The sequence below is a fragment of the Capsicum annuum genome, chromosome 12, assembly GCF_002878395.1.
Source record: "Capsicum annuum cultivar UCD-10X-F1 chromosome 12, UCD10Xv1.1, whole genome shotgun sequence".
NCBI lineage: Eukaryota > Viridiplantae > Streptophyta > Magnoliopsida > Solanales > Solanaceae > Capsicum > Capsicum annuum.
The window spans coordinates 226,269,795-226,295,419 of NC_061122.1; the positions used below are offsets into that span (position 1 = coordinate 226,269,795).

Sequence of the window (25,625 nt, forward strand, 5' to 3'; positions counted from 1 at the left end):
AAATAGTTAGAGATATAAGAGAATGATATTTTAAAATTTTGAAGATCATGGAAATAATAATCTTCATATTTGATTTTGATTTGGAAAAGGAATCTACTAGTATAAATAAGAGTTATTATGGGAATTTAATTAGATGGGATAATTATTCTTATTTAACTCAACTAATTTGAGTAAAATAAGGACAATAAATCTTGTTGTATATGTATTTGTATAGCAACAGTTTACTTAAATATAAAATACAATTTGCTATTTTTCGTAATTATGAAACTGTTGCTATAAAAATTACAATTAAGGCTCTATAATTGCTAATTCTGAAATTTCCCCGTTAAATAATGACTTCCTATATATTGTGGGCTAAATTACCATTGACTTCTATTACTTCATTTATTCCATTGAACCCTTTTTACGTGTATCTCAAAATAATATATTTTATACCTAGGAATATTTTAGTCTTAACTTGATTGATTTTAGGATTTTATTGCCACAAAAATGTCATTATTTATTTAACACCACAAGTTTCTAAAGGAACATTTTCCTCATTTTCTATTCCTTACATTAATTGTACAAAGAAATTGTCTAATAGCTCATTAATAACTTTGTTTTACTTTTTTTCAGAATAAATTGAACATAAATAATTATTTAGTTAAACAATGAAATTATTTATTTAAATCCAAGTCAAACAGGTTTATTATAATTCTGAGACTAGAAAAAATAATTAAGAAAGTAGTAAAAAATTGTAGAAAATAAGAGAACTAAATTAATAATTGATGAATATTGCTTCTTCCACGAATCTCATAATATTAATCTAAAGAAATTCTAGGGTGTACAAAAGTACCTCACTGTTAACACTTAACACTAAAAATAGGAAAACATGACGAAGCATATTATTTTCTCCATAATAATATCTAGTCAAGAATTGACACTGACGACATATATAACTTAAAACATATTAGTAATTGAACACAAGTTATCTAGATTTTGTGCTACATTTAGGGTAAATAGTACTTCCATCTAATGGTAACTTAAGCTTACAAATAAGGTGCAATTTGAACTTAACAGAACCAATTAACCCTAATCTCCATCTAGTTCTTGAACTACCTATAAGATCAAGAACAACTAGTTTTTGACTCAATGACACCTCAGCAAGTTGACCTTCCTCTGGAGTCAACGCGATCGACGCTGACTCCACAGGATAGTACAATGGGATTGAGCTATTTTTGGGTACATCAAAAGGGTCAGCTCTTAAATAGGCAACTTTAAGACCATGGAAAGTTAGTGTATAAATTGACTCATAGAAAGTTGCATGGGCTTTTGCATTGTCATTTTCAGCATTGATCACAATTGAGACCTTGATTGATAGGAGATTAGACATGTCATAGGCAAACATGTCCACATTTGCACTTGTCACACTCATTTGTGGAACTTTTGGCCTAACGATCATGTATCCGATGAAGACGATGAGGCCGGCGACGATCACGACTAGGGTTATGAAGGTGCAAAGGATGGCTACACACCATATTAAAGGGTTCGTGCGTCGTTCCGGGCCTAAAACGGGCTTTGTCATTGGTAGAACGTATTACGAGGATGAGGATGAGGAGGAGGAGGTGAAAAAGTACCTATATATGTTCGCTTTGGTCTATGAACTATCTTTTGTTATTACTCTCGTTGCTGATATGACAATTCGCTCTTCATAATCGATGACAATCCGCTCTTCATAATCGATGATATTGAATCTCCAATTAAAGAAATATCATCAATTGATCTTGGGATAAAATCTCTAGGACATTATGATAGAGTAACAACATTAGAACAAGTCCAAAGAGCTTTTTTCTTTTTTTTCTTTTTCCTCTCAAGATAGTGATAGGATATTTTAAAAGTATAATGAGAAAGGTAAGTGCATGTGTTGAGGTGCTTGGTTATAATTGGTGGTAAAGGTTTTGGTATCTTCTTTTCCTTAAGATAAAGTTTTCTTTATATAAACTTGTGTGTTATGCTTTCTCATTTTTAGGAAAGAGAGGTTCTTTACCCCCATTAAAGGTGAAAAATATAAATATACCTAGCTTGCAGACAATTTCCAATGTCTGTGAAAAACTCCAGTACCAATATGGTTGTGGTGTAGTGTTGGGACCACTCCATCTTTAATCAGAGGTCTCGAGTTCGAGTATCGAGTATGGAGAAAATTCTGTTGGAAACGTCACCCCCAGAATGGGTCCTGCAATGCGTGATCCAAATTAGTCAGGGCTCCGATGCGGGTACCGGATCCCGGATGAGGAAAAAAAAAACTACTCAGTACTTTGCCACTTTTGTAGGTTCAAACAGAATCTTTACATGATCATACATACACATACAAGGTTTAATATAGTCTTTTTGAGGTATCACACTCTTTTTCTTTTGTTTTTCATAATTTTATTTGTAGGAAGTGGTGGCAAAAAGTTTTTCAATTCACATAAACCAAATAACACTATATTTCCTTGAAAAGATGTTTATAGCCATATAAGAATTTTGACATGTTTATTTATGACTGACAAGTTTCAAAAATTTTAACTTATACAAATGTTATGACATATTTAAAATCACATATTCGAAAAGACTTTAATTTTTTAAAATAAGAAAAAAAAGGTTTGTGTATTAAGTTATTTCTATGACAACAAATTACTATATTTCGATGACTAACATTTGAAAACGTAGGGATTTATTAGAAGTAAGGATAGAGTTAGAAGATTACTTACAGATTCGATCGAACCTTATAACTTTAATTTAGACCTTATATTATGTATAAAAATCAATCTCAAATCTAATTATTAATACGTAATATAACTCAACCTTTTAAAAGTTAAAATTCATGAAGTTTATATTTTTATCCGCTCTTGGGAGTATATGTTATTCATAAACTGCAAAATCAACTATATATACTTTTAATTATCCTAGTTTTTTTTATTGTGAAGGTTTGACTTTACTTGTTTATTGGAGTATTACAACAAGAGGCAAACTTTCCACATATGATATTGAAAATTTGAAACTCCAATTGCCTAAATGAAAGAACAATGTCAAGTGCAATCCAACTTCAAATGTTGAGTAACACGAAATTCAACGTTAGTGGGGGGACACTATGATTCTTCATCACAAAGGGTTAAATAGATACTAACACGTTTTCCACTAAAATAAGTACTACAAATAAATATTTACAAATACTAACAAAAAACACAATCTTTAATAAAAAGACCAATAAATTAAACACGAACAATTCTGACCTGGTAATCTTCAACTTTTTATTTAATCAGTTATTTCCTCCAAGAAATCGACCAACAAATTTCCTATATTATTCACTACAAAAAACAGTTCAAATTGCGGGGTTAAATTTACAGTTTGAGCCCCGCAAAATACAATTTCGACGGTTTCCAAAATCTCCACAATTCGAGCCGTCACAAACAATTTGTGACGGTTTTTTTCCGACCCCCATAATTACTTTGCGGCGGTTTTAACCCCCGTAATTATTTGCGGCGGTTATAACCCCCGTTAATCTTAATTTGATTCTTTTGAAATTGAGAGGGTTTAAAACCTCCGCAATTATTTTTTTTAAATTTAATAGGGCCCATCCATTTTTAATAACTAATTATAGATTCTAATTTTAGCTCAAATTTAATTAATCCTTTAGGCATAACGTACAATCCAATATGTGTTCAACTCATATATCATTAATAAAACAGAGTAATTAAACATTGTAATTGACAAATATCAAAAGTACATTGAACATTAAACTTCAAAATTAAATTTTCAACATTAACATCTTCAAACTCCGAATTTTCAATATTAACTAGTATCTTCAAAGTTCAAACTCCAAAATCAAATGTAAACACAAAACCTTCAATATTCTAAGATTCACTCCAATTACACAATTACATCGTCATAATTGAATACCCAAGACAAATGCAACGAATTCAAAGAATATCGTTAAGATCATTATCATCGCGTGATCTCCTTGCATCCATGGGCGAAATGGATCCACTAGCCGCATCACTTGGCTACATAAAAATGCAAAGTATAAAAATCAGTCGATAAACTTTCTGTCCTTATAACTCAAGTATAAATATTTTCTTAATGTCATTCCGAGATTTTGATACATAAGCATTGGACTAATATGCACCTCAAAGAAAGGTGAAGCACAAAGGAAAATAAGCAAATTAGACGACCAATGCCAGGGAGTACTAATTTTGATATGTTAGAGCATAACAAAGTGATTGGAAAGTTCAAAATGTCCTACTCTATGTGGACAGCGAAACAGAGAATTGCAATAGCAACCAATTGTCATTTCCTGTTTTCAATTGGAAAACAGTCGTAGTCCCTTTCACCAATGTGATTTTCCTTTGAATGAAGGAAAATAAGCATATCCTAATTGTAATACTACTAGAAAATCAAATTAAACTAAGACTATATCCATCTCTTCTTACTAAATAGTTAACTTGGTGATGTCTCTCTATGAAATTACTAACAAAGAACTAAGTTTCATTAATGAACCAGATTCTGTGTTTTGTTACAGATGGATTCATAGATATGAAGTAGTGTAATACAAATGCCTACAAAAGAAAAGAGATTCTTCATAAAAAGAAAAAGAGCATCAACAACGGAAACTAAACACTGCAAGAGTGTATAAATGAACCTTTCCTTGCAGGACATAAAGTCTACAAGGAAACCTTAAGCAAGATACTACAGAGCATACAAATAAAAACTTTTACAGATAGATCAATCTTATTCCCTGTTAAGCCAAAGCTTTGTTAGAAGTTTTTTTAGTTCTGTAATAAGATTGATTATAGTTTGTAAGCTTTTCTGCCATTAAGACTTGTGAGATAGTTTAAATGAGTTTAAGAAGTGGGTTTTGACCTCTTTCTTATTCCCTATGATATTATATAGGTGTTAATATCAATTCCTTGGTGTATGATATTACTGATCGTATCCCGATATCATATAATTCGGTCCCTCAATATTCAAAAACTTGAAAACATTGCACTCCTTCTCATTGTATTCCTGGTTAGCCAATTTCATCATGATCTCAAAATCGCAAAACTCTTTAAGATTAATAATTGGGTCTATTTCAACAACCCTACCGGGGTAGTCATGGAATTCCAAACCATAGGATTGTCGAATTTTAGTATCGTATCTATCGAAAAGTTGATCAATAGCAGGGCGTTGTTCCTTGGTAGTGCCAGCAGGTTAGCCGTCAAACAATTTATCACTATCATCATCACTAGTTAGACAGAAAAAAAGCATTGATCGTTGGTTTTCAACCTAGAATTAGCTATTTCTGTTCGACTATACTTCCCTTTTGCAAATGTTGCATGTTGATCTCCCTGAAACCTAGCTACTTTTCTGCTTCTTCTTAATCTTTGTGTGTCTCTGTGTTATTTTCTCCAGTCACCAGTGCACTTGAAACAGTTAGAGAAGGTTTTTCAATCAAGAAATTAATTAGTACTGATGTGGGGTATATGAAAAGGTTTGACTAGTCACTTGCAGTGAAAAAAGAGGAAACAAACAATTATAGCACATAGAAAGCCAAAGCACTACACATTGCACAATGATAATTCTAATAGCATTCACTTACTCGCTTAGGGAACTAATCAGGGAACTCTTTACTAACTTTTCTTTCTACCTCTATTGCTGAAACTCTTCGTCCTCTTGTACTTCTTTTGATATAATCTCTAAATTCACTATAAAGGTAGTATAATTAGCAATTTTAATCCAATTGCTCAAAACATATCTTACAAATCAAATCAATGTAGATTTCTTACTCAATAAATGGCTTCACGATCGTACAATTAAGTAACACACATAGATGAGCTTGTGTTTTCTCCAAATGAGTTAATGATTCTGTTACGAAGCCTCCAACATGCTTACCTTGTTGAGGGAACATACTTGACTTTTCAGAAGCCTCATTTTGGCTTAGTTCATCATTTACACGTCTAGGTCGATTTAACCTTGACTCAATTTTCTCAAAATAATGAGAATAAAGAGTAAAAGCTTCTACCACTATGGAACCTTCTGCTTGTGATTTGTTCCCTACAAGGAACTTAAAATGGCCCAACAATCTATACCCAAAAATATTAACGTGTAAGACAAAGCATTTACATTGAAATACTACTGCAAAATCAATTTAAATGATTTTGAATAACGAATATCTTACCTCTCAACAGAATACATCCAGTGATAATGTACCGGGCCACCTTTTTTTACCTCATCAGCTAGATGAACAGTTAGATGAATCATTACAGTAAAAATGATGAAGGAAACAAAATCTCCAAATGGCAAAGAGTTTCCACAATTCGATTTTGTAGCTTGTTTAAGTCTGCAAAACTTAAACTTCTCAAACAGAGCTGCCTGAAAGGGGAAGAAAACTTAACCAAAGTTGCAACAACCTGTCTTGGAATCACATTGCGAATTGCTATGGGTAACAATTGTTGCATAAGAATGTGACAATCATGACTTTTTAATCCAATTTTTTTTATCCAAATCAATACGACGAGATATATTACTTGAATAACCATCCGACACTGATATATTCTTTAAAGTCTTGAGGAAAGCCACTTTCTTGTTCTTGGGAATTACAAATGCAGCAAGTTTACACTCATCATTCTCATCGATCCAAAGATCACACCTTATGCCCATATCTTGTAGATCTCTTCGAGCCTTAGCATGATCCTTTGACTTTTCTTTATTATTTAACAAAGTATATATAACATTGTCACACACATTCTTTTCGATATGCATCGAATCTAAATTATGTGGCAACGAATTAAACTCCCAATATGGAAGATCAAAGAATATGTTTTTCTTCTTCTATTGTTGAGTTGTATCCTCCCAACATTCTTTTTCCTTTTTCTTTTTTGCAACTCTGATTGTCTTCCAAATGTGACATTGATATCTTTCACCTGTTGCAAAATTTTCAACCCAGATGACTTCTTTGGAGGGGCCCTCTCTTCTACATTTCCATCAAAACGATGTCTCATCAGTCTAAATTTATGATTTCTTGCCAAGAATCAATGGTGTCCAATAAAACACCACTTTTTACTATGACGAAGTCGACAAGGCTCTGCATCAAAATTACAAGAAGGACATGCAAGACCAGTATGAGTGTTCCAACCAGACAAGATATCAAGTCCAGGAAAATCGCTAACTGTCCACATAAGTGTTGCTCGCATTTTGAACATTTCATTCTTTGATAAATCAAAAGTATCCACACCTTCACTCCACAACTCATTCAACTCCTTAATAAGTGGTTGTAGATATACAACTATGTTATTCCCTACTGTACGTGGACCTAGAATGATCATTGAGAGGATAAAATTTGACTACTTTATACACAACCAAGGAGGAAGATTGTATGGAAACAAAACCACTGGCCAAATATTATAGTTATTACTCATCGATCCAAAAGGATTGAAACCATCACTAGCTAGTCCTAATCGAACATTTCGAGGCTCAAAAGCAAATTCAGGATAATTTGTATCAAGCCTTTTCCATGCTTCACCATCTCGGGGGTGCCTTAAGATTCCATCTTTGTTATCATCCTCTGCATGCCATCTCATATGCTCTGCAATTTCAGAGCACATAAACAATCTTTGTAATCTTTATTTTAATGGAAAGTATCGTAAAACTTTTGCAGGCTTTTTTTGCTTCTTCTTTTGCTTCTTACTTGTACTAGGAGCATGATCAAGATTGCTATCCTTCTCGGACTTCCATCTAGAAGTGTGACAATACTTGCACGATTCTGCATTAACATCATCTTCCCAGTACAACATAAAATCATTTGGGCAAGCATCTATCTTGATATAATCAAGACACAACTTGTTGATGCTTTTCTTAGCCTCATAAAAAGATATAGAGATCTTTGCAAATTTAAACACATCCTTAAGTAGATCTAGCAACATAGTCATTCCTTTATTACTTAAATCAGACAAACACTTTATGTGATAAAGCTTTAACAAAAATTCCAACTTTGAGTACTTGGATCCTTCATACAAATCTTCACTTCCATCTTTAAGCAATTCAAAATAATCTTGGTTATTTGAACCAGAAAAATCATGTAAAGTTTCTTCTTCTCCCGCTACTTCTGACGGGCCTACATCAACAGCCTCATTCCTTAAACCCCCAAATGCTTCATTAATCAATAATTCAATAGGATTTTCAAAAGGTGGTGCATCTTGAGCGACCTTTATGTTTTTGGAATTAGGCAAAACATTCATTTCCTCATACATAACCCAAGTGACGTAATGTTGGGGGAAATCCTTGTTCATCAAATGGTGAAACACCACATTTTTTATTTTTCACTTTGTAAAACCACATATAGGACATGGGCACTTTATTTTATCTCCTATAGCTCCATTGGTAAATGCAAAATCTAAAAACTGATTCAAACCAAACAAATACTCTAGTGTGTTTCTTGGCATTCCAATTCAAGATTTATCCATTGAAGAATTTGACGAATATACAAAATATCACCTATAAGATTTCATAAAGAAAAAATTCGTAAATGAAAGCCCAAAATATCACTGGCTATCATTAACAAGACACGATATAGAAAAGGATGACTGGAAAATTATTGTAGATATTCTTGAAACGATTGTCAGAATATCCAATATGATCTTAGCCAACATCTTTAAGACCATAATTCATGCCTTCAGTCTCAAACATACTCCCAAGTTAGTAAAATAGTAATAATTGGGTTCATATTCAAATATCTATAGATTAAGGAAGTAAGAACTAGGGTGGGTAAAGCAGAATGACTATGAGACCAAGTCCTGCCACATAAAATCGGAAAACTACAACCTTATGCAACAAGCTAATAAATAGACATATCATACAATTATACAAAAAACTAAAATTCAGCAGAGAATAATGATATAACAACTGCAGATATAAATTATAGTATATACTGTAACAATTCTCATAACAAACCAATGAGCATCATAACAAGCAATGCAATTCAACATGAAATCAAAACTACAACTATTTGAAAGTAATGCAATGATGTGAAAATTAAACATGAGTTTTTAACGATATCTACAGAATCTACTGGGCAGTGGATTGCTTCTGGCATGATCTTTAGTCCTGAAAAAATTATGTATCTTTGTTGGATAAATACTATCAGATTGAAGTGCTTAGGCGTTTTTGATTCGTACATATGAAGGTTCAACTGATGGATACATATTTCGAACAAGGGCACTCACAAAATATGGGCGTAAATACATAAATGGAACCACTTAATTCTACTAGAGAAGAAAAATGAAAGCTAAATACTTTTCTCAATACAGAAAGAAAGCTAGAATAGAATTTTCTGAAACAGAGACACGCTTTACAATTATTGCGAAATCCAACCCAAAATAACATGATTCATGGGTTTATCTATAATAAAGGAATATATAACAAGAAAAATGTCAAAAGAGTATTAACAGACTTGTTCGATCTTTTGTTACCTCTGCTATGAGCTTCAAGATACTCCTCATACGTTTGCGAAAAGATAAAGGAAAATTTGAAATACAATGTACATTAATATCTTAATCACGACAACATGATTTGTTGGTAGATCTAACAGCTACACAGAGAGATGAAGCTCGCTCGGCTGAAATCATCAGCAAACTTTGAGAAAGTACGGAAGAGTTTCATCTTCTTAGCAAATACAAAAATCTTTTTAGATATATGATTACAAACTTGGAATGCACCAAAACAGTCCACAACTCAAGCACAAAACGTGACCCCAACAACTACACGACACGGCCAACAATAACAGGAAGAATTCCAGGTGTTTATAATGGTAAAGCATGGCAGAGTGCTCATGCTACTTTCTATGGTGGCAGTGATGCCTCTGGTACTATGGGTGTGTCACCATTTCCCTTGTAAATTGTAACCTTCTACTTTCAACTCACTAACTATCATTTTTCTTGGTGTTTTTTGTTTCTCCGTCTTTTTCTATAAATAATGTACCTGAAATGCTCCAGTTTTATTCAATTTTTGGTCTGTTTTCCCTAAAATTGGAGGGTTTTCTCCTTATTCTTCTGTATTTAATATGCTTGAAATGCTCCAATTCTACTTTTTTTTGTCTTTTTTTCTAGGATTTTTGTTCCATTTTTTAGAGAAATGGAAGTTACTTAGTAAATCTATGATTATTTCACCATTTCTCGCTCTAATTAAGCTTGTTAGTTCTTCTTTACTAAATGTACTTGAAACGCTCAATTTCTACTTCATTTTGCTCTTTTTCTCTACCATTTTTGTTCCATTTTTCAGAGAAATATAAGTCACACTGTAAATCTATGGGTATTTCATCATTTCTCACTCAAATTAAGTTTGTTACTTCAACTCAGGAACCACTATTTTACAAAATGTACTTGAAGTGCCTAATTTCTACTCTATTTAGCTATTATTCTCTAGTATTTCGGTTCCATGTTGAAACAAATACAAGTTAATTTGTAGATCTAAAAGCATAATGCATCTAAACTCAAGACTAATTTTGTCACTGTGATGCATCCACAAGGTGTTTTGAACACCAAATCAACCACCCAAACTATATTAACAACAAGAAGATAATGAACAAAAGATGAACAACAATATTATAAGAACAACAACAACACAACAAGTGATTCTTACAATTTCGGAGTTCAGCGCAATTCCAATGGCCGGTCGGCGGAGTCAATTTCGAAGCAAAATGACCGGAGTCGATTGGCCGGCGTATCAATTGACCTTGAGTTTTTTTTGTTTTTTTTTAGGGGGGGGTGGGGGAGGGGGGTAACACAGTAAAAGCTGATTTGGGGGAAATGTGAGAGAGAGGGAGATTTTGGGGGAATGGAAGGTGAATTAAAAAATGAGGGAAAATTTTGGTCAATGAAAAAGAAATGAGGGAAATGATTTTAATGGTATAGGCTATTTTTTCTATTGATAGTGAAGGTTTAAAACCCCTGCAAATTTATAAATTTTAGCGGCAATTTTTTAACCCCGCATTTCATATAATTTTATGAAAGTTGAAATAATCCATGCAAAAAAAACTCCGTAATTTGAACTGTTTTTTTTAGTGTACCTACACTACATTGTTAATTATCACTCGAGAAAAAAAAAAAAAAAAAAAAAAAAAGAGAGTAAGTGAGAGAAATTGAAAAGACTGAAAAGAAAAGAGGGAAATATCTTATTAAAGTGGTGGGTGAAAGGTTGGGCCATGTTAAATTCGTCCTTGATTCATGATTTAATTTAATTAAAAGAAAAATTGACCAACGGTTGCCTATTTTTAGATCAAGGTCAAGGTTGATGACAAAATTGGTTCAAATGATCTAATAATCTATATAACTTTTGCGAGGTGATAGAAACCACAAATTAAAGTATTTTTTATCATCATTCTATGTCTTTTCTCTATAAATTATAATGGGCTAGATCTATAACGAAGCTAGCATATACTAAGGGGCCCTTCAATTAAAAAATTATTACATTATTTATGTATAATTGAACTTCCCTCAATTAATTCAGTTGTATATTTTTTAACTTTTTAAATGAAAATCATAACTTTGTCATGAGTAGGACTGGACATATTTTAGTTTAAACCGAAAAAATTGAAAAACTGAATCGATATTTAATTTTGATTTGGTTTTTTGGTTTTCCGGATTAGTTTCAGTTTCAAATTTTAAAAATTTGATTAAACGGTTTGGTTTTTTGGATTTTCAAAAAATAATTCGGATAAATCGAAAAAACGAAATTATATAAATAATATATTATTATTTATATATATTTTTTATTATATATGTAAATATACTAAAAATATAATATAATCTGATATAACATATAAATATATAAATTATAATCATTTAGTAATCCTAAATTCTAATATACTGTTTTGCTTTAGACCCTAACATTAACGTGAAGGCTGCAGCTGCGTTCGTCCATCCTCAGTTCGTCAGTTTATTTGAAATTTCAACATCGCCAACGACAGTCCTTTGCTCAGTTCGTCACTGCCGTCGACAGTTGCTGCAGAGTGCGGCCACTATCGTCACGCCAACGGTGATGACTCAGGGAGGTCGATATTTATAGTTATTTCATCCGTGTTGAATTAATTATACTTGAGAATAAAAAATAGATTTGAAAAAAAGATTATTTTTCTAGAAAAATCATCAATTTTAAATACTCACTACTTTAATCTTTAAAACCAAAATAAAAATCTGAAATAACCGAATCGAATTTGTAAAAGTCGAACCAAACTGAAATAATTTTGGTTTGGTTATGGTTGTCATTTTCGTCAACCCAAAAATCAAAAAATTGAACTGATATTCAACAATTAAACTGAACAAATCGAATATCCACCCCTAGTCACGAACTAAATCATACATTTTTATTCATCAACATGCACGATATTTATGAAGTAGTCAATATTTAAGGAGGTAAACAGATAAATAAATTATTTTTCTCTTCGTTTAAAAAAAATAATCTATTTTTCTTTTTAATCCGTTTAAAAAAGAATAAACTTTTTTTTTAATAATTTTTTAATTTGAACTTTCCACATAATATATTTAAGACCACAATATTTAAATTTTTTTCTAGATCATTTTTTTTTAAACGAAGAAAGTATAATAATATGTGGTGCTAGACATTAAATTATCTTCCACAAGAAAATATATATATAAATCATACCAGAAAAGATTTCGATGTGAATGCTCACTTTTATTGACTCTAAGACAAGAGTTAGATACATGTCATGATTTTCTTTAAAAATCAAAACAAACAAACAAAAGAAAAAGCTGAGTCAACAAACGGACTGCCAAATCGTCAACGTAATCAGTTATATTCCCACCAAACTTTTGTCCTTCATTCTTCAATGTTGACCCCAAAACCTTTCGTCATCTAAGTATAATGTAACTCAGTACAAAAAGTTTTACACAATAATTAAAAATTTAAATTATTTAAAAAAAATATTATTTTTCTTTTCTTTTGTGTTTTAATGTTTGGACCTTATCAACAATTATAAGAAAAGTCCTTCCATTTTAAATAAATTACAACTCATGTTATTCCAATAAATTATCACTTTGCCATTGATGCTACTCCTATTGAATATGATGAAGCCCACATATAATTAATTATTATAAAGTATTTATATAATAAAAATTAATAATATTTAATTAAAAAATTAAATAAATATTTATGACATGCCTGCTTCAACCGTAATTGTACTATATTACCCCTAACTAATTATTATATCAAAATTTATTAATTATTATAAGTTATTTATACATTAAAAATTAATAATATTTAATTAAAAAATAAAATAGATATTTATGACATGTCTGATTCAACCGTAATTGTACCATATCACTCCTAATTAATTATTATATTGCTCCTAATTAATTATTATAAGTTATTTATACATTAAAAAATTAATAATATTTAAGTAAAAAATAAAATAGACATTTATGACGTCTGCTTCAACCGTAATTTTACTATATCACCCCTAATTAGTTATTATGGTCATTTAAGCATTGTGCCATATAAGTTGAAAAAGAAAAAAATAATTTAATATGTTATATATTTCAAAAAAATTACATAAAAAATACTAGAAATCACAATAATTAACAACTTAAAAGATTTAAAAGATATAAAATATTTGGTCGACTCTTGAAGTTATGTTAGTGTCACTGAAAATGGAATAGAAGAAAAGTATTATAAATCACAATAATTAAAAACTTAAATTATTTTTAAAATATAATTGATTATCAATGCCACAAAAATTTAGACAAGAAGAGTAACGTATTCAAAGGGCAAAAGAGTAAAATTTTCATGAAATTTATCACCCCTAATTAATTATTATGGTCATTTAAGCATTGTGCCACATAAGTTGAAATAGAAAAAATATTATAAATACAATGATAAAAAATTTAAATTATTTATAAAATATAATTGCCTATCGTTGACACAAAACTCTGGACAAGGAGAGTAGCATATATTATTCAAAAAAAATTATATAAAAAGTATTATAAATTACAATAGTTAACAAATTAAAATATCTAAGAACAATTTAATATGTTATATATTTCAAAAAAATTACATGAGAAATACTAGAAATCACAATAATTAACAACTTAAAAAATTTAAAAGATATAAAATATTTGGTCGACTTTTGAAGTTATATTAGTGTCACTGAAATTGGAATACAAGAAAAGTATTATAAATCACAATAATTAAAAACTTAAATTATTTTTAAAACATAATTGACTATCAATGCCATAAAAATTTAGACAAGAAGAGTAACGTATTTAAAGGGCAAAAGAGTAAAAACAAACAAGAGATAAATGTAGAGAAATCAAGAAGCACCAAATGGATTATTAACATTTGTAACATTCAACACATTTCTAAATGTTTCCAAATTCTTCTTGAATCAACACATATACATAATAAAAAAAAAATAATAATAATGACATTTTATTATATCACCCCTAATTAATTATTATGGCCATTTAAGCATTGTTCCACATAAGTTGAAATAGAAAAAATATTATAAATTACAATGATAAAAAATTTAAATTATTTTAAAAATATAATTGGCTATCGTCGACACAAAACTCTAGGCAAAGAGAGTAACATATATCATTCAAAAAAAATTATATAAAAAGTATTATAAATTACAATAGTTATCAATTTAAAATATCTAAAAATAATTTAATATGTTATATATTTCAAAAAAATTACATGAAAAATACTAAAAATCATAATAATTAACAACTTAAAAGATTTAAAAGATATAAAATATTTGGTCGACTCTTGAAATTATATTAGTTTCATTGAAATTGGAATAGAAGAAAAGTATTATAAATCACAATAATTAAAAATTTAAATTATTTTTATAATATAATTGACTATCAATGCCACAAAAGTTTGGACAAGAAAAATAATATATTATTTGAAAATTACATAAAAATATTATAAATTACAATAGTTAACAAATTAAATTATCTAAATACCTATTAAAAGTATGATTGATTATCTAAATTCTATTTGTGTCATATAAATTGAGATAAAAATTAATATATTGAACCCGTGCTAGATCTCGAATAAATCTTAAAATGTATATGCAATTCTTTTTTTAAAAAAAAAACTTTCATTTAAATATATCAAAATCGAAAAGGTAAATTTTAATGCAGTACGTTAAACAATGTATAAGAACTAATGTTAACATAAATAATACCAGCATTTATTAATAGAAGCATTACTAATACAAATATTACTAATATATTTTATTCAAAAAGAAAATTTATACATTATAACAAACGACTACTACGTTTCAATAGAAGGAATATCTACAAAAGAAAAGTTTGACAAAAAATTTACAGAAATATATTTTATAAGTATATTTTATCGTACCAATGAAAATATTTTACTGCTCAAACTTTCTACTCCAACATAAATTCTAAAGCTTAAAAATTGCAATCCATATATTTTATTATTGGACCCGTGCTGACACGGATCTTTCACTTCTAGTTTTTAATACATTACATCAAACACCTAATAGAAATGAGTTAAATATAACTAATCTCATCATTTATCATTTCAGTAATAGGAATTGCCAAACTACTTATAAGTACAATAATTAAATAATACTGTGCTCCTAAAGACTGTCAAAGTACTACTAGTACTTAGTGCTGTGGTGTTCAATCTTATTTGATTTCTACAAGCAAGTTAGTGGAAGAGTTCTGCAGAAATGTCACTATCACTCCCAAATCTGTATGCAAAAGGTCATTTTTTGTTAATCTTTGAAGTTGATTCTAATGGTGCTTTGGATGTTGTGCTGATTCTTGATTTTCTTTTAGTTACTGTGCTCTTTTTCTTGTTTCCTATTTTAGGTATATTCCAAATCTGTATGCAAAAAATATTTTCTTCATGTTTATTGAGCTTAGCTTAGAAAGTTAATAGGTAGGAGTAAGTTGTCTTGTTGATCCATCCATACTAGTTCTTTCAATTTCTGTTACTATATGTTGTTTCTTTGGTTTCTGTTACTATATGTTGTTCTTGTACTTTGAATATCATGTTATTTTGTGTTCTTGTACTTTGACTATCGTGTTATTTTGTGTTCTTGTACTTCGACTATCGTGTTCTTTTTGTGTTCTTGTACTTTGACTATCGTGTTATTTTTGTGTTCTTGTACTTTGAATATCGTGTTATTTTGTGTTCTTGTACTTTGACTATCGTGTTATTTTGTGTACTTAGTAGGCGTTTGACCATAAATATTTAAAAAATTTGAAGTTGGAGTTGGAATTGTGTTAGGTCATGTGTTTTTAAAAGATGTTTTTAGACTTTTGAATTTTTTTTTAAAAATTTAATATTATGTCCTAAACCTTTAAAAACTATCAAAATTACTCAACTAATTTATCTACTGATTTAAATGACTTTAATGTCTCAAGAAATTACCCGACAAAAAAATATTTTGACGATTTTGACTTTGATTCACAAAATGCATTCCACAATATATTCTGACGAAAAAATGTTGGTTGCTCAGGGCAAATGCAACACAAACAATTTACTTGCCCCGTAAAGTTGCATTTATTATTAGTTTGCATAATTAGTTCTGAATCATGAAGTGCTTGCCTGGGCAACTTATTGGCCATATACTTATCACAAGAGGTGAAGGTTGTAATTTATATTGCTAATCTTAGTGCTATGCAACTACTTTTGACATTTTGATTGCTCATTGCAACACATAAAGAAAAGTTAGCAAATAAGTTCTGAATGTAACATTTTTTGCGCTGTTTAAGTGATATAAGACTGCGGATATGTGTTCCAAATTGAATTTGCAGAACTCTCGAGTTATTCCGATCTAGTGCAGTTAATAAGCTTTGTGTAATATTATAGTGAAAGAAAAATACAAATAGTAGTCGGCATTTGTTTATGATTGTTGGTTGTGGATTTGTGCAATTAATAAGGGCTTTGTGTAATATTAAAAAAAATTGGGGTTATATGTAATAATAATAAAAGTTGAAATTGGAATTGGAAAAAAGTGAAACAACAAAAAGTTGTTTTTACTTTTTGGAATATCTATGGCCAAACACCACAAATTCTATAAAGTGAAAAAAAAAATCGGAAAAAAGTGAATAATTTCTATGGCCAAAAGGCCTCTTAGTGTTCTACTGCTATCTGTTTTTTTTTTTGTTACTGTCTTGTACTTGTATTACTTCTTTTTGTGTACTGCTTTAGACTATTTTTTCTTTGAGGCGAGTGTCTATCATAAGCAACCTCTCCATTTTCGAGGTAGATGTAAGGTCCGTGTAGACTTTGCCCTCTCACTTTGTGGGACTATGCTGTGTATGTTGTTTGTGTGGTGTTTAAGATTGTCTCTTTGTTGTGTTCTTTTCTGGGTGTCTCTCAAATTTGTACGCAAAAAGGGTTAGAAATGATTCTAATGGTGTTGTACATTGTTTCTGTGTTGAGCTGTTCTTGATTTTAGTTTCTCTAGTTTGCTCTTTTTCTAGTATTAAAAAAGTCATTTTTGTTGCTCTGCTATGCGCGGAGGTCTGGGAAGGTCCGGACTACAAGGGTCTATTATATGCAGCCTTTACCTTGCTTTTTGTTTCCAAGGCTTGAACCCGTGAGCTCATGTGAGGGGGTAAAATATAATGTTATGATGCTTTAGATTGTCTCTTTATTGAGATGGTTCTTGATTTTCCTTTAGCTACTTTGCTCTTTTTTTAGCGTCTGCTTTGGGTGTCTCCCTTATCTGTATGCAAAAATGTCATCTTTGTTGCACGGCTATGCGCGGCGTGAAGGTCTGGAGTACAAGGGTCTATTGTACGCAGTCTATACAAGTACTCAACCTTACCTTGCCAAAGGTTGTTTCTACGGCTTGAACCCATGAGCTCGTGTGAGGGGTAAAGAAAATATAATAGTGCTTTGGACGGTCTCTTTATTGAGCCGGTTCTGATTTTCCTTTAGCTACTTTGCTCTTTTTCTAGTTTTCTGTTTTGGCTGTTTCCCAAGTCTGCATTCAAAAGCTTACTTTTGTTTTGCCACGAAAATTCCAAATTCAACTTGAAGTTGTATTTCAAATTTGGAAGACAAACACTTTTCACTTTGAAAGTTGTATTTAAATACGTTTAAATTAAACATGAATATCATTCCAAATATTCTTTGCAAAGCCAAAAATACAACTCCGTCTTCAACTCCAATTCCACAAATTTTAGAGTGGAAAATATTCGAAACTATGCCCAAACGCCTTGAAGTAACCGGTAAAGTTGCTGCCATATAACCAGGAGGCCACAGGTTCAAGCCTTGGAAACAGCCTCTGCCTCTGCCTCTGCCTCTGCCTCTGGCGAAAATGCAAGATAAGGCTGCGTATAATACACCTTGTGGTGGGGCCCTTTCCCAGACCCTGCGCGTAGCGGGAGTTTTAGTGCACCGGGCTTCCCTTTTCAAACGCCTACTTAATCTATGATATTGATCTTAATGGTGCTTTAGATTGTCTCTATGTTGAGCTGTTCTTGAATTTCTTTAAGCTAAGCTGCTTTTTTATAGTATTATGTCTGCGGTATCTCTTAAATGCATTGTAAGAACTGATTGTTCTAATTGATTTAGCTAATCCTATTCCTTTAAAGGTTGATTTTTGACTTTTGGGGGTTACTTTTACATCGAAGGAAATTTGAATAACTTTGATTTGTTCCAGTGAAGCCAAAGTATTTTTGTTCATTGCAAATGGGCTATAAGATTCATGATACAGCAGCTATTCATTTGATATGTCAAGTTGTCCAGTTCATGGACCTTAGTTCCCCTCGCTCCTGATTATTAGTCGTTTTAGTAATTTGGATTGTTTAGAAAAAAACAAGAAGCCATTTAGGAGAACCACACCCTAAAAGCTATCAATTAAGGTGGGAGATCCCAAGGCTACATCAGCTCCCCATTTAACCGATGGGGTACTCAAGTCCCATACCTTGCAATAGGATCATAACAAACCCACCACACTCCGCATCTGTCATCCTCGATGGCTTCTCTCTGGGTAGCTTTCACTCTTGTGTAGGTAGCTCTTTCCTAGTAGCCCTTTTTGACTCGGGCGCCCAGTCGTGAGGCGCCTCTATGGCATGGTAGGCATGGAGGATGATGGGTGGCCCTGATACCATTGATACAACCTTAGAAAATCACACCGCAAAAGCTAGCTATTAAGGTGGGAAAGCCCTAGGCTACATCAGCTCCCCATTTAACCGTTGTGGGACTCAAGTCCTATACATTGCAATAGGATCATAACATTTTGTTCCAATTAACAGAGTCTTAATTGAGATGTTTAAGTCGAGAAATGGATTGCTTAGAATAAATACTTCTATAAGGTTTTTAATCTCTTTCTTGAGGAGTGTGCAAAAAGCCTTAAAAGCTAAAATAAGGTCGTCCGGAGGCAGTAGTAGTTTACATGGGGTTTTCTTCGGGTTGGGGTGGGAATGAAAATCCACAACATTTTTATCCTACCAGGACCGGGAGTTCTTGCGGGTGCATAGGAGGATTAGCTTTACAGTGTAGACTAAATGGATTTGAAGGATAACTAATTTGGATCAAAAGGATTCACTAAATAGTGTCCCCTCACCCCTGAATACGAACATAGTAAAGTGTTGAGGAGAAGTGATTGCAATTGGGTAGGCTTCCCGAATTACACCCCCTTGAGGTGTGGCCCTCCGGGACCCTGCCTGAACTGGAGACGCTTCTTGCATCGGGCTGCCCTTTTCTAGAAGTGATTGTGAAAACCTTTTGCCTCTTCAGTTTTAGTACTTCAAATGGTCTTTAACTAATAATATCGCTCTTTTCAGGTGATGCTTATGGAATAAAGTATGTTGAGATTAAAACAAAGCCAAGTCTATTGAATTCTTCTTTTCGCTGTAGAGCAAGGACTAAGGCAGCTCTTGGTACTCGTTCGAGTGCTGTTGAAGTCCCTCGTCAGTGGTACAATATAGTTGCAGACCTTCCAATCAAGCCCCCTCCACCTTTGCATCCCAAGACTTTTCAACCTATCAAACCTGAGGATTTATCTCCTCTTTTCTGCGATGAGTTGATTAAGCAGGAGACAAGCGTCGACCAGTTTATTGATATTCCGGAAGAAGTTTTAGACGTTTACAGCCTTTGGCGCCCAACTCCTTTGATTAGGTTCGTATTCTGTTTCCTTAGGAGTGATCTTATTGGGATATCATCTTTCACGTACAACGAAATATCTTAACATGTGGTCGTAACATTTAGAGCAAAGAGGTTGGAGAAACTGCTTGATACACCCGCACGAATATATTACAAGTATGAAGGCGGTAGCCCAGCAGGGTCGCACAAGCCCAACTCTGCTGTTCCTCAGGCCTGGTACAATAAAATGGAGGATGTTAAAAATGTTGTCACTGAGACCGGGGCAGGTCAATGGGGGAGCGCGTTGTCATTTGCTTGCAGCTTATTTGGTCTCAATTGCGAGGTAAATAAGCCTAATAGTTTTCTAGCTCATTTTCAGCTATTGAATGTTGGCCTACCATGATGTGAAAATTGTGGCACCTATATGTTTGTGTGTGTACTCTTTTTTGTATTGTGAATCGCCTATATATACAGTGTAAGTTTACGTTGAGTTGGTTCTTCCACCCCTGATTTCATGTTTAATGGAGGTGATTTTTTTGGAGGACTGTCGTATCTTAATCTGGAATTTTAATGCAGGTATGGCAAGTTCGAGCATCGTTTGATCAGAAACCTTATCGTAGAATGATGATGCAAACTTGGGGTGCCAAGGTGCACCCTTCTCCTTCCGACCTTACAGAGGCTGGTCGGACTATTCTACAAATGGATCCTTCAAGTCCGGGAAGTTTAGGAATAGCTATTTCGGAGGCTGTGGAGATTGCAGCTATGAATGCCGACACCAAGTATTGTTTAGGAAGTGTTCTCAATCATGTTTTATTACATCAGACTGTTATTGGTGAGGAGTGTATAAAGCAGATGGAGGATTTCGGAGAGACTCCGGATGTGATCATCGGTTGCACGGGTGGTGGATCCAATTTTGGAGGACTTGCTTTCCCATTTATCCGGGAGAAGCTTAAGGGAAAAATTAATCCTCTTATTCGAGCGGTTGAACCTACAGCTTGCCCCTCGTTGACCAAAGGCGTATACGCTTATGACTACGGAGACACGGCAGGCATGACTCCTTTAATGAAAATGCATACCCTTGGTCATGACTTCATACCAGATCCCATCCATTCCGGTAAGCCTTTGTCGCGTAGGGTAGTTAAATTTTTTCCCCTTTTGGCCTTTACTTGTTCTTCTTAAAAAGATCTCATTTATCAGGGGGTCTCCGTTACCATGGCATGGCGCCATTGATATCACACGTCTATGAATTGGGATTCATGGAAGCAATATCAATTCCTCAGACTGAATGCTTCGAAGGTATCCTTACTGCCATCATATCATGTCGCTTTCCTCATTTTGACGTTTAATATATGAATTAAGGTGCAACAGCAACAACATACCCCGTTAAATCCCACAAGTGGAGTTTCGGGAGGTTAAAGTGTATGCAGACCTTACTCCTACCTCGAGAGGTAGAGAGGATGTTTCCGAAGGATCCTCAGCTCTAGTACACCAAATCATAGGTATGAAAAGGGAAACAACAGTACAAAAACATAACAACAACAAAATCATGCAGTAACCGAAACACCAAAAATAACAAACGGTGATTAGAAATCAAAAACAGGACACTACAAGAATAAGGTAATACCACAACACACACCACCAAGCCTAGACCCCATCGGAAATCAAGAAAACGCTCCACTACCTACTAATTTTGTAAATGAGCCAATGTTGCCGAGTCAGACATTTGAATATATTATATAATTACCACTTCAGGTGCTATTCAGTTTGCAAGGTCTGAGGGGTTGATACCGGCACCAGAACCGACTCATGCTATAGCTGCCACTATCAGGGAAGCTCTAAGGTGTAAAGAGACTGGAGAATCGAAAGTTATACTCATGGCAATGTGTGGACATGGTCATTTTGATTTGTCATCGTATGATAAGTATTTGCAGGGAAGCCTGGTTGATTTGTCATTCTCGGAAGAGAAAATAAAAGCCTCACTCGCCAAAATACCTCAACCAGTGTCTTAAGCTGATCCAAATTGCGGAGACAATGAAAGTACTAGGTATGCTGAGAGGAACTTACAGATTTGGAAGAGCAATTTTTTTTTCCTCCGTTTTTTGCATCTGCTGTTGAAACGTTCATGGTTACTTTTCTATTATGCTAAAACTAGTTCACCTGTATTTCGTGCAGTTATATATGTATCTACATGCTTTAATAAATTGTGTAGTAATGGAGCTGCTACTCCTGAAGTTGTAATTTTATTCAACCTTCTGATTGGAGTTTTGTTTTGATTTCTTTCGGCAAAAATATTTTCTCAGTTCTACCTAGTCGAAGAATAACCTGTTACGATCCCCTCACCCCACCCCCCTCCCCACCCCCAACCACAAAGAACAACAAAATATGTAACAACAACAACGACGACATACCCAATGTATTCCCACATAGTGGGGTCTTGGGAGGGTAATGTGTACGCAGTTCATACCACTACCTCAGATGAAGTAGAGAGGTTGTTTCCGATACTCAGGATAGATAACAATATAACAAACAAAAAACATAAAAACACACAACAAAATGGGATAACACACTGCTAGCTAATACAGGAAACAAGTTCGAAATCGTAGATATCACCGAAACATCACGAATAAGAAATTCTCGCAGGCAAAGCACTTTTCCCTAATGTCTTGAAATGAATTTGAGTTCTGAATTAGAATTCGTGTAAAGGTGGAGATTGTTAGAGTTGTGACCCGAATTTTGTTGATCCGGCCTTGAAAGTTTCGCGGTGCAACCCATGTTTGTGATTTTCAATGGGGTCTGTGGCGGTAGCGTAGGGATCGGGTCGACCTTTATGTTTTTGGGTCTAGGACCTATTTGTACGCACATACTATATAAGTGCAATTAGTGGATCGGTTTTGGACATTCAGAAATTACGTCGTGCTCCATATTGTATTCCTCTCCTTTCATAGTAAAATTCCTCTGCCTCTGCCCATGGTTTTTTCTGCAAGGGTTTCCACGTAAATCTGTGTGTTCGTCTTTTTCTGTTGCTTGTGGCTTGCTTATTTTCTGCCCGTTCATAACAAACTGGTATCAGAGCAAGATCGATTATTTTCTCGGGGATGGCAACCATGAAGTATGATATTCTGTTGTTGGATTGCAACAACAGATTTTCATTATGACAGGTTAAGATGCGGGTTGTGCTCGCGCAGATAGATTTGGATGAAGCTCTATTAGGGTTTGATAATATGCCTTCATCGTGGACGGACGAGGACAAATGGCGTAAGGATCGGAAGGCTTTATCTCAGATCCACCTTCATTTATCCAATCAGATTATACAGGATGTTTAAAAGGAGACCACTGTCGCTGCGTTGTGGTTGAAACTGGAATCGTTATGTATGACGAAGAGCCTAACAAGTAAGTTGCATCTCAAGCAACAACTTTATTCCCATCGCATGTTTGAGGGTGCGTCTTTGGAGGATCACCATCCGTCTTTAAGGAAATAGTCTCTGATTTAGAGACTCTGGAGGTTAAGTACGATGAGGAAGATCTAGGGTTGATTTTGTTGTGTTCGCTGCCTGCATTATACACGACCTTTAAGGATATGATTTTATATAGTCGTGATACCCTGATAATAGACAAAGTCTATGATGCTGATATGTGAGCAAAAGCTAACACATTTAATGTTTTTTAGCTCAAAATAATAGTGAATTCTGAAGCAACTCTTGTTGTTTTGATGTGTTTGCTCATGATATTGCAGAAAAGGTTGAAGAAATGAGAATAAACAATAATGGAGCAAAAGAGTTGAAAATCTGAGCAAAATAGAAGAAAACATGGCTGACGACCTCCGTGATAAGTTGTAAGCCTCGTGATAGCCTATCAGCATTGGTGTCAGCCTTAACCAGGGATTTACAGTTTGAGGAGCAGTTCTGACGACGCCGGTGATGTGGCGTTAAAGTCGTGATAAGGCGTCAAGAATGGTGTCAGCCTTAAGCAGAAAGTTAGCATGGGAAGAAGATATCTGACGATGTCGGTGATACGCCGTCAGATCCCTGACGCGGCGTCAGCCACATCGTCAGCCTAAGACAGAACCTGAAGACAACTGAAGCCTCTCTGATGCCATTCGTGATAGGGCGTCAACTTCTTGACTCGGCGTCAGCCTAGGCGTCACCTATTCCAAACAATTTTATTAATTTTGTTATTTTATTTCCTTAATTAGGCTTTAGTATAAATAGCATCTTTTAGGGGTTTTGATGGAATAATTCATCTATCAGACATCAACTCCAAGAAGAGAGACTCGTATTTCTGCTCTCTTTCGTAACATATTCTTGTGTTTTCGTATCAACTATTTTTGGGGTTTCTACCTTGTGATTAAATCGGAGGAACTACTTGTTGTTTTCTATCATTCGTAAGTTTATCATTATAATCATGAATTCAACTTGTTATTTCGTTCATTAAATCATGAGCGGCTAATTTTATTAGCCGGAGTTATGGGATCCATGGATTAGGGTTTGATATGATACTAGGTGTTTAACGGATTCAAAGAGTAGTAAAACATCTTGAGATTCTATTGTTTTAACTAAAATCTAGTGGTTGCAAACATTAGGTTATGCCTTAGGTTTTATTTGTTTCTAACGGAGAAATAGACTAGAGGACGATTATCGACAGGGACTCGGAAGCTACCAACCTTCTGCCGAAACTGGATTAATCTACCTGAGATAACATCCTATTGGAAATAGATAAGTTATCTAAGTTTGAGAGAATTAGATAATAAATTGTCTGGTGAGGTCGAGAGATAAGTCAGATAGTATAATCGTCAAGGATATTCTGTTGTTCTACTCATTCTGGGAATATCTAGCATTACCTAGTATATGTAAATTCCCGAAACCCTTGGTGAACATAGCTCTGGTTTCCCATTTATCTTGATTACAAACACTGAAGTATTGAAAGTGATATTTAACACACCGTGAACTTAAACCCCCATCTTTCGGAAGCAGTAAACTACCAGTAAAATCTTTCGTAAACAAATTAAAGTTCACACCCTATTCCCTGTGAGATTCGACCCCAACCTAGTTGGGTTTTATATTGACAACGATCGCTTACACCCATTCAAGAGTATAATTTGAGCGTTATCAAAAATGGCGCCGTTGCCGGGGAATACGGTTGTAGACTGAAAATTTTATGTGCGAAAATTTGTTGATGGTTAAGTTTTCATGATTTATATTTATTTGTTGTTTTTTTTTTATTGTAGGTACTATGTTGTTTATGCCAAGAACGAAAAATTCTGGAGAACCTCTATTACCAATCAATTCGGAACCTCAACTAATTGGGAGAATGGCTGAACAACATGAAGTAAAAAGACTAGCTGCTTTAGCTAGGGCTCAGGTGAATGTGCAAAATTTGGGTCAACAAGCACGTCACTATAACCCTGATGATGAAGACTTGGGTGATGAGGAATTGATGAATCCTCAAAACCCAAGGAGAGCTGAGCAAGTTACTGCACCAATGCAACAAAACGTCAACCGAAATCGCCCAGTCCGAGGAAGGTATGGTCAATAACCTAT

The 25,625-nt window shown here is 33.5% G+C and overlaps 3 protein-coding genes across 7 annotated transcripts; 1 reads left to right on the plus strand and 2 right to left on the minus strand.

Annotated features, from left to right (window-relative positions):
* Positions 1–824: 824 nt before the first annotated feature.
* On the minus strand, positions 825–2,126 carry LOC107849813. Its single transcript, XM_016694370.2, has one exon. It carries the CDS (start codon positions 1,562–1,564, stop codon positions 968–970), a length of 597 nt encoding a protein of 198 aa, XP_016549856.2. The 5' UTR covers positions 1,565–2,126; the 3' UTR covers positions 825–967.
* Positions 2,127–3,761: 1,635 nt separating this feature from the next.
* On the minus strand, positions 3,762–11,184 carry LOC107851877. 5 transcript variants are annotated; one of them, XR_007048481.1, is made up of 5 exons: positions 10,633–11,167; positions 7,685–8,490; positions 6,176–7,582; positions 5,890–6,080; positions 3,762–4,022 (listed from the first exon to the last, which is right to left on the minus strand). XR_007048481.1 is itself a non-coding variant. In XM_047401245.1 (4 exons), exons 2-4 carry the CDS (start codon positions 6,256–6,258, stop codon positions 4,015–4,017), a joined length of 282 nt encoding a protein of 93 aa, XP_047257201.1. In that variant the 5' UTR covers positions 6,259–6,369; positions 10,633–11,140; the 3' UTR covers positions 3,762–4,014. The 5 variants fall into 5 exon arrangements, 2 of the variants coding, with proteins under 2 accessions (XP_047257201.1, XP_047257200.1); XM_047401245.1 differs by lacking the exon at positions 7,685–8,490 and having other exon boundaries at positions 6,176–6,369; positions 10,633–11,140; XR_007048482.1 differs by lacking the exons at positions 3,762–4,022; positions 7,685–8,490 and adding an exon at positions 4,035–5,702 and having other exon boundaries at positions 5,784–6,369; positions 10,633–11,162.
* Positions 11,185–15,526: 4,342 nt separating this feature from the next.
* Positions 15,527–22,361, plus strand: LOC107850964 (tryptophan synthase beta chain 2). Its single transcript, XM_016695827.2, has 6 exons — positions 15,527–15,746; positions 19,791–20,124; positions 20,215–20,431; positions 20,665–21,202; positions 21,286–21,384; positions 21,841–22,361. Exons 1-6 carry the CDS (start codon positions 15,713–15,715, stop codon positions 22,095–22,097), a joined length of 1,479 nt encoding a protein of 492 aa, XP_016551313.2. The 5' UTR covers positions 15,527–15,712; the 3' UTR covers positions 22,098–22,361.
* The last annotated feature ends 3,264 nt before the right edge of the window (positions 22,362–25,625 follow it).

Coding starts and splice junctions, on each gene's coding strand:
- LOC107849813 (XM_016694370.2), bottom strand. CDS start 1,564: ATGACAAAGCCCGTTTTAGGCCCGGAACGACGCACGAACCCTTTAATA.
- LOC107851877 (XM_047401244.1), bottom strand. CDS start 8,285: ATGAACAAGGATTTCCCCCAACATTACGTCACTTGGGTTATGTATGAG. Junction 7,583..7,684: donor TGATCATGCTCCTAGTACAA/GTAAGAAGCAAA, acceptor CTGAAATTGCAG/AGCATATGAGATGGCATGCA.
- LOC107850964 (XM_016695827.2), top strand. CDS start 15,713: ATGTCACTATCACTCCCAAATCTGTATGCAAAAG. Junction 20,432..20,664: donor TATTTGGTCTCAATTGCGAG/GTAAATAAGCCT, acceptor ATTTTAATGCAG/GTATGGCAAGTTCGAGCATC. Junction 21,385..21,840: donor TCAGACTGAATGCTTCGAAG/GTATCCTTACTG, acceptor TTACCACTTCAG/GTGCTATTCAGTTTGCAAGG.